Here is a 23,037-nt window from a genome sequence, read left to right as displayed (position 1 = left end):
TCTAGAAACATATAGCCCCCATAGAGGTTCAGAAATAAGCAGTATATACTGATGAACTGAAGCAATTGTAGTGGGCGATAGGATGAGGCTTCAACAAGAGTGGAACTGCTGAGGGTGCTCAGACGAGGTAGCAGAATGAGATCTCTGTCCCAAATTATTTTAGTATTATCCGCAATAGGCAGCAATGTTGTTATGTGATTTAAGGCAAATTGGCAATAATGAAATAACAGTCAATATATAAGTTCTCTAAACCACTGATCCTTAGTGGGGTGTAGGCAGTCCAGGAGTACATATATAGTCTGTTGAGTTTTAGGGAGGGAATGCTAAAACCTATTTATATTCAGCTCATCTTTGAAAAGGTTATATATTTATTTTCATTGTGTATGTACATAGTATATTGATATGTGGAGCATACTAACTTGTAAATAGATATACATAGTTTGAGAGTGAGTTAAATATATTATTTTTTTACTGTTGGCCAAAGTTTGGCCATTCCTCTAAACCTACATATTCATTTACTAAATTTCATGTTGCTTCTACTATATCATGATTCAAATCCCACTATAGCTGGTTAATATCTGAATTTGGAGTTTCATTTGCTAACCTCAGTTTTCTCCATCTATAATTTCTTGGAATTCAGGTGTTTTGTGAACTAGACTAAAAATGACAACCTTATTTTGTAAAAAAGAGAATAGACAGTTTTCTCAAATTTAAATGGCTTTCCAGTACATTTTTATTAAATCTTTGCCTATTGCTCTTATTTGTTTTCCAGTCCTAGTAAACAATAAAACAGATGAATAAAAAATTAGCAAAAAGAAACAGTAAGGTATAGATTTTTTTTTTCAGCTTGTCTGCTAATTTTGTTTAATGGATACATGCTCTTAGCTATGACTTTTTTTTATTGCAGATGTATAATATAGTCATATATTTATTTATTCTTACCTTGTATGCTGGAATTAAGCTTATCAGCTATATTATAAGGTTCCTTAAGGGCTCTAGACTCCCAACATATGCTGATGCCTGAAAACATTGAGAAGCATCATTTTATTTTATGGCTTTGATATCTGGTATTTTTTAATAGCACTTGGAAGAGTAACTTTTTCAGTTGACATAAATTTTGTTTACATGTAAATAACTCGATAGGAGAGCATATTTTGAGAGTAGACAAGGGAAGGAAATAAAGGAGCTAGGCAGCTAAGGAAGAAAGAAGGCCTGTTGGGTGGTGTGGAAAATAAATGTCCTTCTACCTCTCAGTTTGCCTGGGGTAGGCCCTGCATCTTAGAATCTTATGACTTCAAAGAAAACTCAGAGGTCATTTAGCCCAGCTGTGACTGAGGGGGTTCCCAGGACACAGGACTTTCAGTTTTAAAACTAGGAAAGTCCCAGCAAACCTCATGCAACCTCCCACATTCTGCAAGGATCCCTTCTTACATGACAAACAAAGCTGTTATTGTTCCCATTTTACAGATGAGGTTGGTGTCAGCCAAACATCTTTTAGAATACTCTCAGTGATCTCAGTGATAGGAAGCCAGCTAGTGGGTCTGTTAGAGGCTTCCTCCTCAAACAGAAGTATTTCCCCATCATTTATATTCGTTGGTTCTTTCTTACATGAAAATCACAAAGCGCTTACATTTTTTAAGTCTAGAAAACCAACTTGTCTGAGAGGTCAAAATTCAAATAACCCTAGCCCCTCACTCTTCAGCTCAATATACATAATCATTTCAAATCAATTCAGCATTCAAGGCCTGTGTAAGGCTCTGGAGGGTATCTGATAAAAGAAGAGGGGTCAATGAACAAATCTATAAAGAATACTTGATAAATGTGTCTAAACATGGTAGCCCAAGATAAGAGCCCCTGTTGGAATAAAATTATAATATGAGATGCATATGAGAAATAGAAGTGCAGATAATTAAATCTAGGCTATAGCAAGTTATTTCCTACAGTGTGTCCAATCAGTCAAACTTGACAAGTTAATTCAAATTGGTTTGATTATATGGACATCTTCAGCTCAAAGGCTGAATGACAAACTCTGATCAAAGAGAAAAAATTATACTGTAAAAATAGTATTATAAAGATAATTTTGAGGGGGAGGAAAAACTCAAAGGAAGCCACAGTTTCAATTATAAACCATATTCACTAACTGTCATTATTAACAAGGAGATAAATCCCATTATAGTTAAATGTGCATAAGGTGCTAAATTTAGCAGCCATGCAATAGCATTGCAACTCAGAATAAAAGGAAAACTTCGAATAATTTTTGCAAGACAAAGTAAAGAAGAGAGGTTAGAAGATGGAGCAGGCAAGTGCATTACTTCAGACTAGCCTGAAATGTGCTTTAAGATAAAAAAAATCTGATTTTTCTTTTTTCCTCTTTTTTAGATTAGGTTTCCACACAGGCCAAATACACCAGATGATTGTGAAATTTTCACTTTAATTTGCATGCCTAAGTATAGTTCCACATTAGAAATGAGAACAAGATGAAATGTAACTGATAAAGTGTAAGGGAATACCTCTTGGTTAAAGAATGGAATTAATTATCAGAAATTAAAGAATAAATGGTCTGTGTCAATAAAAACAAATTTAAGCTTATATCATGACTATCAGATTTTTCTTAATTCTACCAATAATTCTATAACATCAGTTTAACCCAATTTCTGGATTTTTTTCAATGCAACAGATTGTTTAACTGAGGAGTCTAAATTTGTCAGGTGCTTTGGAGGTAGGTCTGTGCGCATGAACTTGCAATTTGAAGCCAAAACCACAAAATAACATGACATGACATAGCCAGTAAATAGCATATTATTTTTGTATTTCTCCTGGAATTATTTTATATGATGGTTATTACTGGTTCTGGGTATTTTTGAAATCCTGTAATTTTTAGCAAAGAAATGTCTAGATGTGACTCTGGTTCCTGAAACTCTAGCCAGTCATGGACCAAAAACATGCAGTTTTAAAATAAAATAATAAAGTTGGGATAACTGATGCTATTTTACATATATAGAAAATTTCAGACAATGAATTTTTATTTTGATTAGAAGTGCTGTATTAAAAAAAACCCTCTTGGGTTTGAGTATCAAGAATAAAAAGAAAAGTATACTATTATCATTTCTACACTATTTAAAGTGCAACTGAAAAACCAGCCCATCTTACAGTATCTTCCCAAGAGTAAAGATATTGAGTAGCTTAGTCAAGAATAGAGTCATAAGTTTTTTTAAATTGATTTATTTTATTTTTATTTAGTTTTGGCTGCGTTGGGTCTTTGTTGCTGTGTGCGGGCTTCCTCTAGTTGCGGCAAGTGGAGGCTACTCTTCGTTGCAGTACACGGACTTCTCATTGAGGTGGCTTCTCTTGTTGCGGAGCACAGGCTCTAGGCACGCGGGCTCAGTAGTTGTGGCTCGTGGGCTCTAGAGCGCAGGCTCAGTAGTTGTGGCGCATGCGCTTAGTTGCTCTGCGGCATGTGGGATCTTCGACCAGGACCAGGGCTCGAACTGTGTCCCCTGCATTGGCAGGTGGATTGCTAACCACTGCGCCACCAGGGAAGTCCCACCTTGAAGTATTGATGCCTAATTGAATGTGAGGAGGAAAGGAGGTGAAGGAGTGGGAGGAATCCGGGTGGCATGATCCTCAGATTCCTGAATTAGGGAGCCGGAAGGGTGATGCCCATTCCCTGATGGAACTCTAGAAGGAAGAGCAGTTGGGGGTGAGGAAGTAATGAGTTCACTTTTGGATACGATGACCTTGGGGTGACTGTGCACCAGCCCAATGAGAGATGGTCAGGTGGTGGTGGGACATATCTGGGATGTCACTATTTCATGAATGGTCCCACTCAACAGCCACCCTTCACTCTTTATCTTTACCCTGCCTATACTATCAGTCACGAAGGCCTGTCAGTTCTACTTCCTTAATATGTAATTTCCACTTACATAAGCCTTGGTCATTTGGATTAGTGTGTGCAATGCCAAATAACTGTGAACACCTTAGCATTTCTACAAGGCCCTTCAAGATCAGACACTCTTCAGCTTTATCCCTCTCAACACTACTCCATGTGGAGCCTGCACTCCAGCCATACTGAAGCAGCTGAGGCTCTCACGAGATCTTGTTCTCACTCAATTCTGCATCCGAGCACAAAGACATGTCTCCAACCCCAACCCCCCCTCTGGCAGCACATCAGGGAGAGGCAATGATGAGTAAGATAGGGCTGACCCTACAGGATCTCCTAGTAGATAATCAAAAAACTGTAGCTCAACTGAGTCAGATTTATGTCCCTTCTTTGAGGTTCACCGACAGCAAAAAGTCAGGCCCCAGTCTATTCATTTAAATTAAGTAGGCAAACCTATTGCAGAGAATCTGGTGGGTTACTTAATCATCACATAAAATAGACGTTTCATGTACTCATGTTGTTTTATTCTACTGAGAATCCAGGCATCATTGTTAGATAAAAAATTGTTTGGTAGTATGCTGCAATAAATATCTATAAAAAAGTATGTGTGTGTCAATTTCTCTTATCCTTGTCTGTATCACCGCTCTAGTAGATAAAATATATGGAGAAACCAGTAGCTGACAGTGAGATTGGAATTAGTAAAAATGTAACAGTAGTTCTATTATGTATGCCATAATACATAAAATACATGTAAAAAGTTAAAGGAGCTTGTTTTATTATGCAGGAAATGACAAGTAAGCAAAACAATATTTATAATAAAATATTCTCTTGAATGCTCAGAATTCTAACAATGTCTTGGCTGTAGATTGGGTTACCTGCCATTGCTTTATTACTATCCAATACATAGAAAGTGAAATTATTTATGGACAGAAACAGACTTTAAATTTTCATTTGGTAAAGGCAACGTTTCATTCAGTACAGACAAAAAACGTTTATAATTTACTTCTTGTTTAAAGTAGCCAGTTTAGAGTAAGCCAAAATTATCCCGGAGAATTGTTTATATTAAAAACAGGCTGAGAGTTGTTTGATCTGTCATCACCCCCCAGATTGGATGATAAACATTCTTCTTGTCAAGTTGTCTTTGGAAACCCCCTGTGCGGCTTCAAGGAAGACAAAACAAAGGTAAAAATAGTGTGCAACCCAAATCTTGCTTAACAGAATGATTTATCTTCAGGCCTACTAACCAGTGACAGGAGCACATCTAATTTTTTTCTAGTTGCTCCGCGTTTATTCATCCCTCTGAACCTAAATTCTGAGAGAAAGGAGTAGAGCGTTGGGTTTAAGACCTCGTACGCTGGCATCCATCATACTGCAAATGAATTTTGGCTCGAGCTGAAGGTAAAGTGCTCAGTCACTTTGTGCCTCAGTTTCCCTTATCTATATAATGGAGATTGTTGAAGGAATTAGGTGAGATTATACAGACCTTGGAACAGTGCCTGACGTACAGGAAACCTCAACATATGTCAAGAGTTTCCCTCAGCGCGCCACTTGGCTTGTCTTTCTAAGTATTAGCATAATATAAATGGCATCAGAACGTGAGGGGCAAGGGCCACGTGATCCTTCCACGAAGGCCACTTGTAGGGGCCTTCAGAGAGTTAGCATTAAGGCTGGGAAAAAAAGGCAAGCGCGCCCGCGACTCGCGCGCGATTTCCCGCCGCGCCCGCGGCCCGGGCGGGCGGCGGGCGAGCTCCGGGGGCGCCGGGGCCGCGGCGGCGGCGACGGCGGCGGCGGCGGCGCGAGCGGCGCCTCCGGGCCGGTGAATCATCCCTGCAGACACCGAGAGCCGCGGCAGCAGAGAGCAGCGCCGGAAAAATGGCTGAAGCGGGCACGGGCTTTCTGGAGCAGCTCAAGTCCTGCATGGTTTGGTCTTGGACTTATCTCTGGACCGTATGGTTCTTCATCGTCCTCTTCCTGGTCTACATCCTGCGGGTGCCCTTGAAAATCAACGACAATTTGAGCACAGGTAAGGCCCGGGCAGCCGGGCCCGCTGCGCTCGCCCCTCCCCCGCCCCGGAAAGTTAGTGCAACTCGCCCGGGGCCGCGGCCAGCGGGGGCGGCCGGGCGCGCGCTCGAGGACGCGCCGGGTTCCGCGCACCGGATGCCCGCGGCCACCCGCCAAGGACGCGGCGCCTCGGCTGGCGGGGTAGACGGGGTTGTGCGAAGGCGGCTGGCGGCCTTCGCGGCTCCGCGGCCCGGCGACCCCGCGGAGGAGGAGCCGCGCCGGCAGGCGGGCCTGACCGGCGGCTGCCGCTCCTGCGCCCAACGTGCTCGTCGGGCGGCGACAGAGGAGACGGAGGTCGGGAGGGAGGGAGTCCTCGCGTAAGCCCACTTGGCTGTCTGCGCGTGAACCCCGAGGGCTCCTCAGATTTGTACCGTGTCCTTCCTCACACGCTGTCGGCTGCGGGTGCAGAGCGTCCGAAGTGTAGTCGAACGAGGCGTGCCTCCAGATCCCGGCGCGACTCGGCCGGTCGCGGGCGCCCCCGTGAGGGTACTGCTCAGGGGTGCCCAGCGGCGAAGCTCCCAGAAGGAGTCGACCCCGCACCTGGGGCCGGGACTGCCCGCCTGTGAGCCCCCTGAGTTGCGGGCGAAGAGGCGTCTCTTTTAGATGGGGAGAGGGTTTCTCGAAAGTACTATCAGGGCTATGGATGACGTGTCAGGTTACCAGACGGAATGTCAAAGGGACAAAAGGAGAGATAGGAAATCTGGAATTTATGATGGTTTTAAATGGTCTTAGCCCTTCTCTCTCCCTTCTCCCCGTCTGCATAAGGCGTTGATAACTAGTCACGTTCAGAATCTTAGAAAAAGCTCCACATGCTAAGAAGTGAGCCCCGCCGTGTGTCCTCTCCACGGTCGTAAGTGCAGAAGGTAATTAAACAGGATCTTAAACTTGCAGTCAGACAACTGAATCATTAGAAAACAACCAGAGAGAAAACTCACACCAACAGTGACACTCCGGAGACAAATCAAAAACGCAAAGTATATTTTGCAGGAAGGGTTACAGTTCTTGAAGTCTGGAAATAGTTGTGCGACTCGTTAGAAAGGTCTTTTCTTTTTTAAAATTTCACAGTAATTTGGGAAATCCTTACATTCTTGAATGAATGCGTATGTATTCTACCTAATGTGTGATTTACATAGTCCGGGAGTCAGGGGTCTGGAAATGCATTTTCCTCTGTGTTGTTAACTGCACTAAAACAATTTTTAGAATGTTTGAGATAATGTAGTCATTTTGTTAGGTACTTGTGCTTTTATTTATTTTTTAAATTTATTTATTTTTGGCTGCATTGGGTCTTTGTTGCTGCGCGTGGGCTTTCTCTAGTTGCGGTGAGCGGGGGCAACTCTTTGTGGTGTGCGGGCTTCTCATTGCGGTGGCTTCTCTTGTTGCAGAGCACGGGCTCTAGGTGTGCGGGCCTCAGTAGCTGTGGCACGCGGGTTCAGTAGTTGTGGCGCGCGGGCTCTAGATCGTAGGCTCAGTAGTTGTGGCGCACAGGCTTAGTTGCTCTGCGGCATGTGGGATCTTCCCGGAGCAGGGCTTGAACCCATGTCCCCTGCATTGGCAGGCGGATTCTTAACCACTACGCCACCAGGGGAGCCCCTACTTGTGCTCTTAAATACTAAGCCTCATATACCTTGATTTCTTTAACTTGAACTCATGTTCATATTCACATTTGTTTCATAGTATCCCTTGGGAAGGTACTCCTGGGGTGCAGATAGGACTCTGCACCCTAGAATCATCTTGCCATTTTTATAGGAGCTGCTCAGCCCTTGGATGCAGTCATCCTAGTGATGATGGCTTTCTGGCTTTTCCATCTGTTAGAGTGGTTGCTTATCAGAGTATTCTTCCTTGCTTTTGGTTTCCTTGCCTTTGGCAAATATATCTCTAAGATACCTTCACCTCACGACATGTGGGGTCTTAGTTCCATGTGGGATCTTAGTTCCCCAATCAGGGATGGAAACCGGGTGCCCTGCATTGGAAGGCAGGGTCTTAACCACTGGACCACTGGGAAAGTCCCCAAAGTTTTGTTATCTTTAGAAGTTGCTTGAATATATGAGGCCATGGAGTCTTCTATTTATTGGTAAGTGGGTTTAATTTTTTTCTCCCAAAAAATTCATTGTAAGGTTTAAAAATTGTGAACGTTTCTCATTTAATACACATTTAAAATTTTTATTTCAGAACACACATTTGTAATACTACATTTTCTTAAAGTAGGTTAAATAATCTACGTGTGTATATGTGTGCATGTGCCCATACGTGCCACATACCAATGCTTCATACAGAACAGGCAAGAAGCAAAATACCTACTGGTAATATGTGTAATTTTAAAAAATATATATTTATTTATTTGGCCTCCCCGGGTCTTAGTTGCGGGTCTTGGGATCTTCTTTGCCACATGAGGGATCTTTAGTTGTGGCATGCGGAATCTTTAGTTGGGGCATGAGGGAATCTTTTAGTTGCAGCCTTCGGGATTTAGTCCCCGACCAGGGATCGAACCCGGGCCCCCTGCATTGGGAGTGCGAAGTCTTGACCACTGCACCACCAGGGAAGTCCCAATATGTGTAATTTTTAAGGAAGAAAATTGTTAGGTCCTCTCCCAGCAACTTTAAATCTAGTATTTCTCACAAACACCTTTGTTAATTTGCATTAGGGTCATTTCTCATTTGGGCTTCTAAGAGATAGAGGAAATATGAAGACGAGGTATGAGATTCAGGCCGTCTGGGCTGAATCTCATCTGACACACGATAGAGGGAACCTGAGACTATTTATCCCAGTGATGCTGGACTTCTGTTTTCAGTGTGGTTTTACCTATATTTTAGTCATAAAAGAAGGTAAAGGAGAAGCACACAGAGAGTACATCTCTCTCTGCCACTTCTGTGAGAAGGTAAGGGGAGAAGGGGACATTGGACCCTCCTATGGTGGAACTTGTCCTTTCAGGGAGATCTAAATGGGTTCTAATGGAACTAATTTTGCTGTTCCTAAGTGCTATGGTGCTTGCCTCTTCCTGTGATGGTGAAAGCACATGTCCCTGGAGAGGCTGTTGAATCTAGAGCTGCTTTTAGGAAGCTGTGGGTGGCCCAGGCCTCCTTCCTTAGGGAAGCTGACACTATTGACTGATTTGCAGATATTGAAAAATTCTTGCATTCCTGGGATAAATTCTACCTGATCATGGTGTATGATCCTTTTAATGTATTGTTGGATTTGGTTTGCTAGTATTTTGTTGAGGATTTTTTGCGTCTATGTTCATCAGTGATATTGGCCTGTAATTTCCTTTTTTTGTGATATCTTTGTATGGTTTTCTTATTTTTTTTTTAATTTTTGAACTTAATTCTATTTATTTTTTTATACAGCAGGTTCTTATTAGTCATCAATTTTATACACATCAGTGTATACATGTCAATCCCAATCTCCCAATTCATCACACCACCACCACCACCACCCCCTGCTGCTTTCCCCCCTTGGTGTCCATACGCTTGTCCTCTACATCTGTGTCTCAATTTCTGCCCTGCAAAACGGTTCATCTGTACCATTTTTCTAGGTTCCACATATATGCGTTAATATACGGTATTTGTTTTTCTCTTTCTGACTTACTTCACTCTGTATGACAGTCTCTAGATGCATCCACGTCTCTACAAATGACCCAGTTTTGTTCCTTTTTATGGCTGAGTAATATTCCATTGTATATATGTACCACATCTTCTTTATCCATTTGTCTGTTGATGGGCATTTAGGTTGCTTCCATGTCCTGGCTATTGTAAATAGTGCTGCAATGAACATTGGGGTGCATGTGTCTTTTTGAATTATGCTTTTCTTTGGGTATATGCCCAGTAGTGGGATTGCTGAGTCATGTGGTAGTTCTATTTTTCGTTTTTTTAAGGAACCTCCATACTGTTCTCCATAGTGGTTGTATCAATTTACATTCCCACCAACAGTGCAAGAGGGTTCCCTTTTCTCCACTCCCTCTCCGCATTTGTTGTTTGTAGATTTTCTGATGATGGCCATTCTGACAGGTGTGAGGTGATACCTCATTGTAGTTTTGATTTGCATTTCTCTAATAATTAGTGATGTTGAGCAGCTTTTCATGTGCTTCTTGGCCATCTGTATGTCTTCTTTGGAGAAATGTCTATTTAGGTCTTCTGCCCATTTTTGGATTGGGTTGTTTGTTTTTTTAATATTGAGCTGCATTTCTTTTTAGTATTGAGCTGCAAATTTATATATTTTGGAGGTTACTCCTTTGTCCATTGATTCGTTTGCAACTATTTTCTCCCATTGTGAGGGCTGTCTTTTTGTCTTCTTTATGGTTTCCTTTGCTGTGCAAAAGCTTTGAAGTTTCATTAGGTTCCATTTGTTTATTTTTGTTTTTATTTCCATTACTCTAGGAGGTGGATCAAAAAAGATCTTGCTGTGATTTATGTCAAAGAGTGTTCTTCCTATGTGTTCCTCTAAGAGTTTTATAGAGCCCAGTCTTACATTTAAGTCTGTAATCCATTTTGAGTTTATTTTTGTGTATGGTGTTGGGGAGTGTTCTAATTTCATTCTTTTACATGTAGCTGTCCAGTTTTCCCAGCACCACTTATTGAAGAGACTGTCTTTTCTCCATTATATATCCTTGCCTCCTTTGTCATAGATTAGTTGACCATAGGTGTGTGGGTTTATCTCTGGGCTTTCTATCTTGTTCCATTGATCTATATTTCTGTTTTTGTGCCAGTACCATATTATCTTGATTACTGTAGCTTTGTAGTATAGTCTGAAGTGAGGGAGTCTGATTCCTCCAGCTCCGTTTTTTTCCCTCAAGACTGCTTTGGCTATTTGGGGTCTTTTGTGTCTCCATACAAATTTTAAGATTTTTTGTTCTAGTTCTGTAAAAAATGCCATTGGTAATTTGATAGGGATTGCATTGAATATGTAGATTGCTTTGGGTAGTATAATCATTTTCACAATATTGATTCTTCCAATCGAAGAATATGGTATATCTCTTCATCTGTTCATATCATCTTTAATTTCCTTCATCAGTGTCTTATAGTTTTCTGCATACAGGTCTTTTGTCTCCCTAGATAGGTTTATTCCTAGGTATTTTATCCTTTTTGTTGCAGTGGTAAATGGGAGTGTTTCCTTAATTTCTCTTTCAGATTTTTCATCATTAGTGTATAGGAATGCAAGAGATTTCTGTGCATTAATTTTGTATCCTGCTGCTTTACCAAATTCATTGATTAGCTCTAGCAGTTTTCTTGTGGCATCTTTAGGATTCTCTATGTATAGTATCATGTCATCTGCAAACAGTGACAGTTTTACTTCATATTTTCCAATTTGGATTCCTTTTATTTCTTTTTCTTCTCTGTTTGCCATGGCTAGGACGTCCAAAACTATGTTGAATAATAGTGGTGAGAGTGGACATCCTTGTCTTATTCCTGATCTTAGAAGAAATGCTTTTAGTTTTTTACCATTGAGAATGATGTTTGCTGTGGGTTTGTCATATATGGCCTTTATTGTGTTGAAGTATGTTCCCTCTTTGCCCACTTTCTGGAGAGATTTATCATAAATGAATGTCGAATTTTGTCAAAACCTTTTTCTGCATCTATTAAGATGATCATATGGTTTTATTCTTCAATTTGTTAATATGGTTTATCACATTGATTGATTTGCATATATTGAAGAATCCTTGCATCCCTGGGATAAATCCCACTTGATCATGGTGTATGATCCTTTTAATGTGTTGGTGGATTCAGTTTTCTAGTATTTTGTTGAGGATTTTTGCATCTATATTCATCAGTGATATTGGTCTGTAATTTTCTTTTTTTGTAGTGTCCTTGTCTGGTTTTGGTATCAGGGTGATACCTCATAGAATGAGTTTGGGAGTGTTCCTTCCTCTGCAGTTTTTTGGAAGAGTTTGAGAAGGATGGGTGTTAGCTCTTCTCTAAATGTTTGATAGAATTCACCTGTGAAGCCAGGTGGTCCTGGACTTTTCTTTGTTGGAAGATTTTTAATCACAGTTTCAATTTCATTATTTGTGATTGGTCTGTTCATATTTTCTATTTCTTCCTGGTTCAGTCTTGGAAGGTTATACCTTTCTAAGAATTTGTCCATTTCTTCCAGGTTGTCCATTTTATTGGCATAGAGTTGCTTGTAGTAGTCTCTCAGGATGCTTTGTATTTCTGTGGTGTCTGTTGTAACTTCTCCTTTTTCATTTCTAATTTTATTGATTTGAGTCCTCTCCCTCTTTTCCTTGATGAGTCTGGCTAATGGTTTATCAATTTTGTTTATCTTCTCAAAGAACCAGCTTTTAGTTTTATTGATCTTTGCTATTGTTTTCTTTGTTTCTATTTCATTTATTTCTGCTCTGATCTTTATGATTTCTTTCCTTCTGCTAACTTTGGGTTTTGTTTATTCTTCTTTCTCTAGTTCCTTTAGGTGTAAGGTTAGATTGTTTATTTGAGATTTTTCTTGTTTCTTGAGGTAGGCTTGTATAGCTATAAACTTCCCTCTTAGAACTGCTTTTGCCGCATCCCATAGCTTTTGGACCATCATGTTTTCATTGTCATTTGTCAGTAGGTATTTTTTGATTTCCTCTTTGATTTCTTCAGTGATCTCTTGGTTATTTAGTAAAGTGTTGTTTAGCCTCCCTGTGTTTGTGTTTTTTACATTTTTTTCCCTGTAGTTGATTTCTAATCTCCTAGCTTTGTGGTCAGAAAAGATGCTTGATATGATTTCAATTTTCTTAAATTTACTGAGGCTTGATTTGTGACCCAAGATGTGATCTATCCTGGAGAATGTTCCATGTGCACTTGAGAAGAAAGTGTGTTCTGTTGTTTTTGGATGGAATGTCCTATAAATATCAATTAAATATATCTGGTCTATTGTGTCATTTAATGCTTGTGTTTCCTGATTAATTTTCTGTTTGGATGATCTGTCCATTGGTGTAAGTGAGTTGTTAAAGTCCTGCACTATTATTGTGTTACTGTTGATTTCCACTTTTATAGCTGTTAGCAGTTGCCTTATGTATTGAGGTGCTCCTATTTTGGGTGCATATATATTTATAATTGTTATATCTTCTTCTTGGATTGACCCCTTGATCATTATGTAGTGTCCTTCCTTGTCTTTTGTAACGTTCTTTATTTTAATGTCTATTTTATCTGATATGAGTATTGCTACTCCAGCTTTCTTTTGATTTCCATTTGCATGGAGTATCTTTTTCCATCCCCTCACTTTCAGTCTGTCTGTGTCCCTAGGTCTGAAGTGGGTCTCTTGTAGGCAGCATATATATGGATCTTGTTTTTGTTTCCATTCAGCATGCCTGTGTCTTTTGCTTGGAGCATTTAATCCATTCACGTTTAATTATCGATATGTATGTTCCTATGACCATTTTCTTAATTGTTTTGGGTTTGTTTTTGTAGGTCCTCTTCTTCTCTTGTGTTTCCCACTTAGAGAAGTTCCTTTAGCATTTGTTGTAGAGCTGGTTTGGTAGTGCTGATATCTCTTAGCTTTTGCTTGTCTGTAAAGCTTTTGATTTCTCCATCGAATCTGAATGAGATCCTTGCTGGGTAGAGTAATCTTGGTTGTAGGTTGTAGGTTCTTCCCTTTCATCACTTTAGTATATCATGCAACTCCCTTCTGGCTTGTAAAGGTTCTGCTGAGAAATCAGCTGTTAACCTTATGGGGGTTCCCCTGTATATTATTTGTCACTCTTCCCTTGCTGCTTTCAATAATTTTTCTTTGTCTTTAATTTTTGCCAGTTTGATTACTATGTGTCTCGGCATGTTTCTCCTTAGGTTTATCCTGTATGGGACTCTCTGCACTTCCTGGACGTGTGTGGCTATTTCCTTTCCCATTTTAGGGAAGTTTTTGACTATAATCTCTTCAAATATTTTCTCTGGTCATTTCTCTCTCTCTTCTCCTTCTGGGACCCTTATAATGCGAATATTGTTGCATTTACTGTTTTCCCAGAGGTCTCTTAGGCTGTCTTCATTTATTTTCATTCTTTTTTCTTTATTCTGTTCTGGCAGCAGTGAATTCCACCATTCTGTCTTCCGGTCACTTATCCGTTCTTCTGCCTCATTTATTTTGCTATTGATTCCTTCTAGTGTATTTTTCATTTCAGTTATTGTACTGTCCATCTCTGTTTGTTTGTTCTTTAATTCTTCTAGATCTTTGTTAAACATTTCTTGCATCTTCTTGATCTTTGTCTCCATTCTTTTTCTGAGGTCTTGGATCATCTTCACTATCATTATTCTGAATTCTTTTTCTGGAAGGTTGCCTATCTCTACTTCATTTAGTTGTTTTTCTGGAGTGTTATCTTGTTCCTTCATCTGGTACATAGCCCTCTGCCTTTTCATCTTGTTTGTCTTTCTGTGAATGTGGTTTTTTCCCCACAGGCTGCAGGATTGTAATTCTTGCTTCTGTTGTCTGTCCTCTAGTGGATGAGGCTATCTAAGAGGCTTGTGTAAGTTTCGTGATGGGAGGGACTGGTGGTGGGTAGAGCTGGCTGTTGCTCTGGTGAGCAGAGCTCAGTAAAACTTTAATCCGCTTGTCTGCTAATGGGTGGGGCTGGGTCCCCTCCCTACTGGTTGTTTGGCCTGAGACGACCCAACACTGGAGCCTACCCAGGCTCTTTGGTGGGGCTAGTGACCGGCTTTGGGAGGGCTCACGCCAAGGAGTACTTCCCAGAACTTCTGCTACCAGTGTCCTTGTCCTCACGGTGAGACCGAGCCACCCTCCGCCTCTGCAGGAGACCCTCCGACACTGGTAGGTAGGTCTGGTTCAGTCTCTGTGGGGTCACTGCTCCTTCCCCTGGGTCCCGATGTGCACACTACTTTGTGTGTGCCCTCCGAGAGTGGAGTCTCTTTTTCCCCCAGTCCTGTCTAAGTCCTGCAATCAAATCCCGCTAGCCTTCAAAGTCTGATTCTCTAGGAATTCCTCCTCCTGTTGCCAGACCCCAAGATTCGTAAGCCTGACATGGGGCTCAGAACCTTCACTCCAGTGTGTGGACTTCTGTGGTATAAGTGTTCTCCAGTTTGTGAGTCACCCACCCAGCAGTTATGGGATTTGATTTTACTGTGATTGCGCCCCTCCTACCATCTCATTGTGGCTTCTCCTTCACTTTGGATGTGGGGTATCTTTTTTGGTGAGTTCCAGTGTCTTCCTGTCAATGATTGTTCAGCAGTTAGTTGTGATTCCGGTGTTCTCGCAAGAGGGACTGAGAGCATGTCCTTCTACTCCGCCATCTTGAACCAATCTCCTTTGTATGGTTTTGGTGTCAGGGTGATGTTGGCCTCAAAGAATGAGTTTGGAAGTGTTCCTTGCTCTGCAGGTTTTTGGAATAGTTTGAGGAGGATAGGTGTTAACTCTTCTCTAAATGTTTGGTAGAATTCACCTGTGAAACCATCTTCTGTTTTTTTGGGAGTTTTTAAATTTAAATCTTATAATGAAAAATGAATTTAGGAGAGACAAAGGAGGAAGCAAACATATTAGGAATAGCACACAGTGGTTAGTTTGATAATTGATTTTTGATGTTCTGCCCTTGAGTTGGATAGACGAATGTTAAAATAGTTCTATGATTTACTGAAAATATAATGAACTTTTAACAAGATTTTTAAAACCCCCAAATTATATTGTTACTTGTCAGTTTTCAAGTGAATTAATTATCCTAAAACAGTGCTTTTCCGAAAGGGCAGAAAATTAATTGTAGACAGGAGCAGTCATGCGGGATATCATTCAAGAAAAACAGTAGCATAGATTAATCTTTTTTTTTTTTTCATTTTTGTGGTACACGGGCCTCTCACTGTTGTGGCCTCTCCCATTGCGGAGCACAGGCTCCGGACGCGCAGGCTCAGCGGCCATGGCTCACGGGCCCAGCCGCTCCGCGGCATGTGGGATATTCTCGGACCGAGGCATGAACCCACGTCCCCTACATCGGCAGGTGGACTCTCAACCACTGCGCCACCAGAGAAGCCCTATTTCTCTATTTTTAACATAAATATACAAACTATATTTTGTAGAATCCTTTTAGATTTACAGAAGATTACTAAAATACTACAGAGAGTTCCCATATACCTAACATCCAGTTTCCCCTATTACTAATATCTTACATTATTATGGTACATTTGTTTCAATTAAGGAACCAATATTGACACATCATTTTTAAAAAATTATTTTATTGAAGTATAGTTGATTTACAATGTTGTGTTAGTTTCTGGTTTACAGCAAATGATTCAGATATATATATATGAATATATATATGTAATAGTTAGCATTTGCTAATCCCAAACTCCCAGTCCATCCCTCCTGCACCTCCCCTTCCCCATGGCAATCACAAGTCTGTTCTCTATGGCTGTGAGTCTGTTTCTGTTTCATAGATAAATTCATTTGTGACACATCATTTTTAATTGAAGTCTATACATCATTCAGATTTCCTTAGTTTTTACCAAATGTCCTTTTACTATGTTCCAGGATTCCATCCAGTATACCACACTACATTGTTGTCATGTCTCCTTAGACTTCTTTTGGCTGTGACAGGGTTTCATATTTTTCTGGTTTTTGATGACCTTGATAGTTTTGAGGAGTATTGGTTAGGTGTTTTGTAGACTCTTCCTGAACTGGGATATGTCAGGAGTTTTTCTCATGATTTTTCTGGGATTATGGATTTGGGGAGGGAGGACCGCAGAGGTAAAACGCCATTTTCATTACATATCATGGGTACATACCGTCAATTTGATTTGTCACTGTTGATGTTGACCTTGATCACCTGACTGAGGTGGTTTAGTGTTTGTCAAGTTCTACACTGTAAAGCTACTCCCCTCTCCCCTTCAAATACTGTACTATTAAAATGGAAGTCACTTTGCACAGCCCATGCTTCTGGAGTGAAGTTTTGCTTCCCTTTGTAAAAATAAACAGAGACCACCCAAAAGGAATAAGTAAAGGCTGTTTATTCAGAGCTTGCTATAGCAAGGAAGAACTTCACCGAGAATTGTTCACCATTTTGGAAACTCAGGACTCCAATAGCAATACCATTTGTAGTATCTGAGTCGCTAATGTGACATACTTGTATCGGCCTGCATTGGTAGTTGTTGTATTCATGGTGATGCTATGTAAGGGTACAAGTGTCTGTCTACTTCATTAAATGTTTTACCAAAGTCATGAAAACATCTGCATTCTGAATACAATTGTATTATTTTAAACAGGGCCAGAGTGAGGCATGTGAGGTGCCTGGGTGCAGAATTTAAGGAGCTACTCTCTCAGTCCTGCAGGTGCAGCTTCAGCATTTGCATGACTTTGCCTTAAATTTTATACCCTAGGTGCCTTGCTCGCCTTATCCCTTATCCTGCCCTTGATTACAAATTGTGTTCTGTTTACTTCTTCTTTATATTAGAGTTAGGATATTATATTGGTTATTTTTGAAATTTATGTGTGAGAGTAGGTAGATTATTAAGTTTGTTATAGGATAGAAAGAGGGTGTTTAAAATTAGTTTTTATAAAAGGTGTTAGATCTGATTGGACTGAGAACCACTGCTGTAGGGCATATATTTGGAAGTGTCCCTTCCTTAGCCATATCAGCATCTTCAGTTTTATTGGATATTTCCAGATTAATTTACATATGATTGTATTAGTCAGAGATTGCTGCAGTAATGCTACATAAAACAAAACAAAACAAAACAAAAAAACACTTTAAAACTTAGTGGCTTAAAACAACAAGTGTTCGGGGCTTCCCTGGTGGCACAGTGGTTGAGAGTCCGCCTGCCAATGCAGGGGATGCGGGTTCATGCCCCGTTCCGGGAAGATCCCACATGCCGCGGAGCGGCTGGGCCCGTGAGCCATGGCCGCTGAGCCTGCATGTCCGGAGCCTGTGCTCAGCAATGGGAGAGGCCACAACAGTGAGAGGCCTGCGTACAGCAAAGAAAAAAACAAAACCAAAAACAAACCAAAAAAACAATAAGTGTTTATTTTTCCCTGTTGCAACTCAAATGTGCTTGGCTGGATTCCTGACTCCAGACATCGGGCTCCAGGCTCCAGGCTCCAGGTTAGGTTAAGGTTGGATTCAGGTCTGCTCCATGTCTCTCATTCTGTTGGACAAATAGCTACCCAATCTTCTCATGCAACATGGCAAGAGCAAAAAGAAGGTAAGTGGAAATATGTAAAACCTCATGTGGGTCATATCTAGAACTGGCCTACTGTCTCCTTCTCTGTCACTTCTGCCTACTTTCCATTGGTGAGAGCAAGTCATAAGCCCAACATCTGTGGGGGTAGGGAAGTATACTCTGCTTATTCTGCAGAGCCATCTGGAAAAGTTGTGGATCATAATTCCAATACAAGGAGGGTATGAAGAATTATGACCCATGATTCAGTTTACTACAATGGTTGTACCATTATATACTCTACCAGTCATGTATGCAAGCTTCTATTTCTCAGCATCTTCAAGATCTTGATGTTACCAGACTTCAACATTTTTGCTAGTTTGATGCATGCCAAATGACATATTGTTATTTTAATTTGCATTTCTAATTGTATATGTCTGTTCAAAATATTTACTATATACTTGTTTTTAAAGATTAGTTTTTCTTCCACTATAAAGTCAGTTAATAAGAATAATAAAATCTTTTTGTGATGAAAACAAAAATTTGGAATATGAGATTATGATGGTTGTAATTAGTTACAAACTCTGGCAACCAATTTCTATTCTTTTGCTTACATGATGTCAGATATTCTGAAGAATATTAAAAATGTCTATACTCTTTTTTTAATTATTTATTTTTAAAATTTATTTTTGGCTGTGTTGGGTCTTTGTTGCTGCACGGGGGCTTTCTCTAGTTGCGGTGAGCGGGGGCTACTCTTCATTGCCATGCGTGGGCTTCTCATTGCAGTGGCTTCTCTTGTTGTGGAGCACGGGCTCTAGGCGTGCAGGCTTCAATAATTGTGGCTCGCAGGTTCTAGAGTGCAGGCTCCGTAGTTGTGGCGCACGGGCTTAGTTGTCCCGCGGCACATGTGATCTTCCTGGACCAGGGCTTGAACCCGTGTCCCCTGCACTGGCAGGCGGATTCTTAACCACTGCACCACCAGGGAAGCCCTATACTCTGTTTTTGAAAGACCCTTTTAGTTCTGACATTATGATTCTGTGGACATGGTGCATTTACAGTTTTCTTTCTACTTAGTAATCTAATTCTGTTGAATCCATTTAGTAAGTCAGGTATATGCTATGTATTCCAAACTACTCTTTTGAAAATGTGACTGGTTATTACAGAATATGCTGCTGTTGTGAGTTTCAGTAAACGGATTTCTGGGGTGTTCCTCTGGGAAGAGTGCTTCCTCTTTACTGGCACTGCTCCATCTGGAGGCAGCGCTTACCGGTGGACTCCATCCAGGTGAGAGAGGCGTGGGGAGGAAGAAAGGCACCCACAGAGTTTCTGCCTTGTATTGAGTGGGCCAAAAAGTTCCTTTGACTTTTCAGTAAAAAAAAAAAAAGACACATTTTTCAGTTTCACCAAGAAGTTTATTGGACAGTGTATTCACCGTTTTGTTCCACTACCTTCTGCCATTTTTCAGGCAACTTCGTAATTCCATCTTCCCAAAACTATTTATCTTTTTGAGCAAAGAACTGGTCCAGGTGCCTTTTACAGTCTTTCAGGGAATTGAAATTTTCTCCGTTAAGAGAATATTGTAAAGACCGAAATAAATGGATATCTGAAGGTGCAATGTCTGGTGAATATAGTGGATGAATCAGAACTTCCCAGCCAAGCTGTAACAGTTTTTGCCTGGTCAGCAAAGAAACAGGCAGCCTTGCGTTATCCTGATGGAAGAGTATACGTTTTCTGTTGACTAATTCTGGACGCTTTTCGTCAAGTGCTGCTTTCAGTTGGTCTAATTGAGAGCAGTATTTGTTGGAATTAATCATTTGGTTTTCTGGAAGGAGCTCTGTATAATAGAGGACTCCTTTCCAATCCCACCATATACACAACATCACCTTCTTTGGATGAGACTGGCCTTTGGTGTGGTTGATGGTGGTTCATTTCGCTTGCCCCACGGTCTCTTCCATTCCACATTATTGTACAGTATCCACTTTTTATCGCCCGTCACAATTTGTTTTAAAAACGGAACATTTTCATTATGTTTCAATAGAGAATTGCATGTGGAAATACGGTCAAGGAGGTTTTTTTCACTTAACTTATGTGGAACCCGAGCATCAAAGCGATTAACATAACCAAGCTGGTGCAAATGATTTTCAGCACTTGATCGGGATATTTTGAGTATGTCAGCTATCTCCCGCATGGTATAATGTTGATTGTTCTCAATTAATGTCTCGATTTGATCGCTGTCAACTTCAACTGGTCTACCCGTCTGTGGAGCATTGTCCAGTGGTAATCTCCAACACGAAACTTCACAAACCCCTTTTGACATGTTTGATCAGTCACAGCACCTTCTCCAAACACTGCACAAAACTATTTATGTGTTTCAGTTGAGTTTTTACCTTTCTTGAAATAATAAAGCATAATATGCCGAAAATGTTGCTTTTTTCCCTTCCATCTTCAATATTAAAATGGCTACACAAAAATTCACCAATTTTGATGTCTTTTTTTAAAATGCACACTGATATGACAGCTGTCACTTACAATCTAACAAAATTGTTTCGAATGAAGTTAAAGACAACTAAGCGCTTCTAGAGCCATCTTACGGAAAAAAACAAATGCAACTTTTGGCCAACGCAATACATATAATCCCATTTATGCTGGATCAGACAGGTTAGTCCTAGAATGGTGGTGTTTTTAGAGAAGCACAGGCCATTACTGACAAAACTAACAAAAATGAGTGGAAAGAAATTTCATTCTATACTGTTAGTTCTTAATGGAGATACAATGCATAACCCCAGTGCATTTCTAGTGTCTACTTTGTCTGCTGTTCCTCATATATCACCCTGCCCTTTGTTCTTTCTCCTGTTCCCAGTCAGCCAGGACTTTTACTCTCCTTACTCTCTTCAGCCTCAGTGTTTTATTGCAGAGAGTGACTCTTCAATAGCCCTTTTCTCTCTCTCTACTGTCTCAGGTCCTCTCTTGTCTCTTAGGTCTAGTGCTTCTCTGCCCATTTTTTTTATTCTGCATCACAGAAAGCCTGGGGACAGTGGACTAGGAGAGTCTCTTGGATTTTGAGGCTGGTGGAGTGAAGGTCTGGGTAGAGTATTGATTTGGATTTTCTTTGGCAGGCTGTGGACAGAGTGAGGACGTCTATGCATAGGCCACCATTAATGCCTTTTGTGCTGTCACACAAGGAAGGGAAGGCTGGTTTGGGGCTCTAGGGGTGTGCCCAGTTCTTCCTTTTGCCCCAGCAGCCCCATGGCCAGGAGGCATCCTTTAGAAAAAATATGGAAAGGAGGCAGGGCCTTCAAAGAGACAGCCATTGAGGCACTCCTGGTTTCTGTGGGACTGCTAAGGCTTGGTATTGCCAAGGCAGGTCTGTTCTACAATAGTATGTGGAATATGTTTCTTTTACAGGTGGGAGAAAAGCTGCCTCTTCATCAGGGATTGGTATATCCTTTCCTGCTGGAATAGCACTTTTTCTTTTTTGCTGCACTGCACAGCACGTGGGCTCTTGGTTCCCCGACCAGGAACTGAACCTGCGCCCCCTGCAGTGGAAGCACGGAGTCCTAACCACTGGACCGCCAGGGAGGTCCCCAGAATAGCACATTCTTACGTGACTTGATACTCAGATGTTCAGGTCTTTTCTGTGTGATTCTTTCACTTTTAAGTGTGATTTTTAGAACTCCCACGGCTTAGTTTTGGTGAATCCCTCCCCCGCATCCCCCACCCCTTAAATACCTTTGCACAGTTGTCCTCACTGCAGCTACATCAGGGCCATCGTGCCTGCTTGGCTTGGTCCTAGAGCAGTGATTTTAATCTGGAGTGTAGCTGACTGGGGCACCAAATCCTGAATGGTAATGAGGTTTTAATCTTGAGGCTGCGGTTTCAGTAGATGGGCTGGCGATGTCAGGATTCTCTTTGACAGGCTAGTGGTCGGTGACTTGCTATATTCTTCAGCATCAACACATTTTATTCTGTTAGGTAAGCAGGGAAAGGTTAGTATTTGGTGCCAAGAGCTTAGTTGAGTCATTCCTTCGCCCCTTCTGGCCATCCTCACATCTTTTGGTAAGACAGGTACACTTACTGGCTGTTGGCAGTCTTCAAAGAGAGAAACAGTAGGTCGGGGAGGCTGGGTCAGTATACATGGAACAGCATGTCTCTTGCCAGGGAAGGGAAAGGCTGCTTCCTGATCTGTAGGTGTGAGGTCTTCTGATGCCTTCAGACCTGCTTTTCCTTGGAGGCCCAGCTATCACAGGGGTTAGTGAGGATGAATCCCAGTTCCGATGTCTTAGAATGCAGCATCTTGGAAGGCAACAGAGGAGACCAAAAATAGAATGGACCAATTACCTCTCAGAAAAGGCTAGACTAGATCCTAGACTAGAACATTGTGTAAGGATTTTGAGTGGGGGAATTAAATGCTTTGATGTATATTATGAATATAACTATTGCTGGCAGAGATAAGGGCACTATGTTAATGAAGGTCCCAGCAGGAAACATATCATACACTCAGATTGTTAACTGAGAAGAATTTAATAAAGATGTGGGCAGGAAAATAAAAAAGGATATTTTATTGATAATAAAGGGTAGTGTACTACTTTGGAGCTAGCAGCAGCAGGGAGCCATTACCATCTGCAGGCCTGAAGGGACAAGGGGAAGCAGCAGTTACTGGAACTTGGAGAGATAGCCCTGCAGAAGGCTGTGGCCTTCCGAAGAGAGCCAGGGCCAACTTGTGACTCTGAGGTGAAGCTGTACGTTGGGAGCCGGGGAAGAATGTCCTTCCCCCATTCCCTGCCCATGCTCTGAATCCCTTGTTGGGGTCTCCCATTGGATCAACCAACCAGAGCCAGAGGGTAGAGTGAGGAAGGTGGGAAGTAAGCTGGAGGGGCAAATGGAAAATGCCTAGCCTAGCATAAGGCACTTTTCTCTGCCTCCTTGAACCATTTTTTTAAAAGAGTTTCTTTTTCCTAACAAGAGGCATTTCTCAAGGTTCTGTTTTTCAATAATCTTCTTTTCTCATGCTGTACCCTTCAGTAATCTCATGTAGATGAA

At 41.2% G+C, this 23,037-nt stretch overlaps 1 protein-coding gene across 7 annotated transcripts in view; it reads left to right on the top strand.

The window, feature by feature from the left end:
• Window positions 1-5,640: 5,640 nt before the first annotated feature.
• The window catches only part of ST7 (suppression of tumorigenicity 7), a 255,129-nt gene continuing 237,732 nt past the window's right edge, over window positions 5,641-23,037 (top strand). For 3 of the 7 annotated variants that reach the window (XM_033428238.2, XM_004269854.3, XM_033428239.2), the window contains exon 1: window positions 5,745-5,903. In XM_033428238.2, the coding sequence (XP_033284129.1) occupies window positions 5,753-5,903 (151 nt within the window). In that variant the 5' untranslated portion in view covers window positions 5,745-5,752. Of the gene's footprint in view, window positions 5,904-23,037 lie in introns of all 7 variants that reach the window. The other 4 variants (XM_004269855.3, XM_004269853.3, XM_012533037.3 and 1 more) reach the window with 3 other exon arrangements.

This window comes from Orcinus orca, chromosome 9, assembly GCF_937001465.1.
Source record: "Orcinus orca chromosome 9, mOrcOrc1.1, whole genome shotgun sequence".
Classification (NCBI taxonomy): Eukaryota; Metazoa; Chordata; class Mammalia; order Artiodactyla; family Delphinidae; genus Orcinus; species Orcinus orca.
The sequence above is the reverse complement of the archived record's forward strand: the minus strand, read 5'-3'. Positions and strand labels throughout refer to the sequence as shown.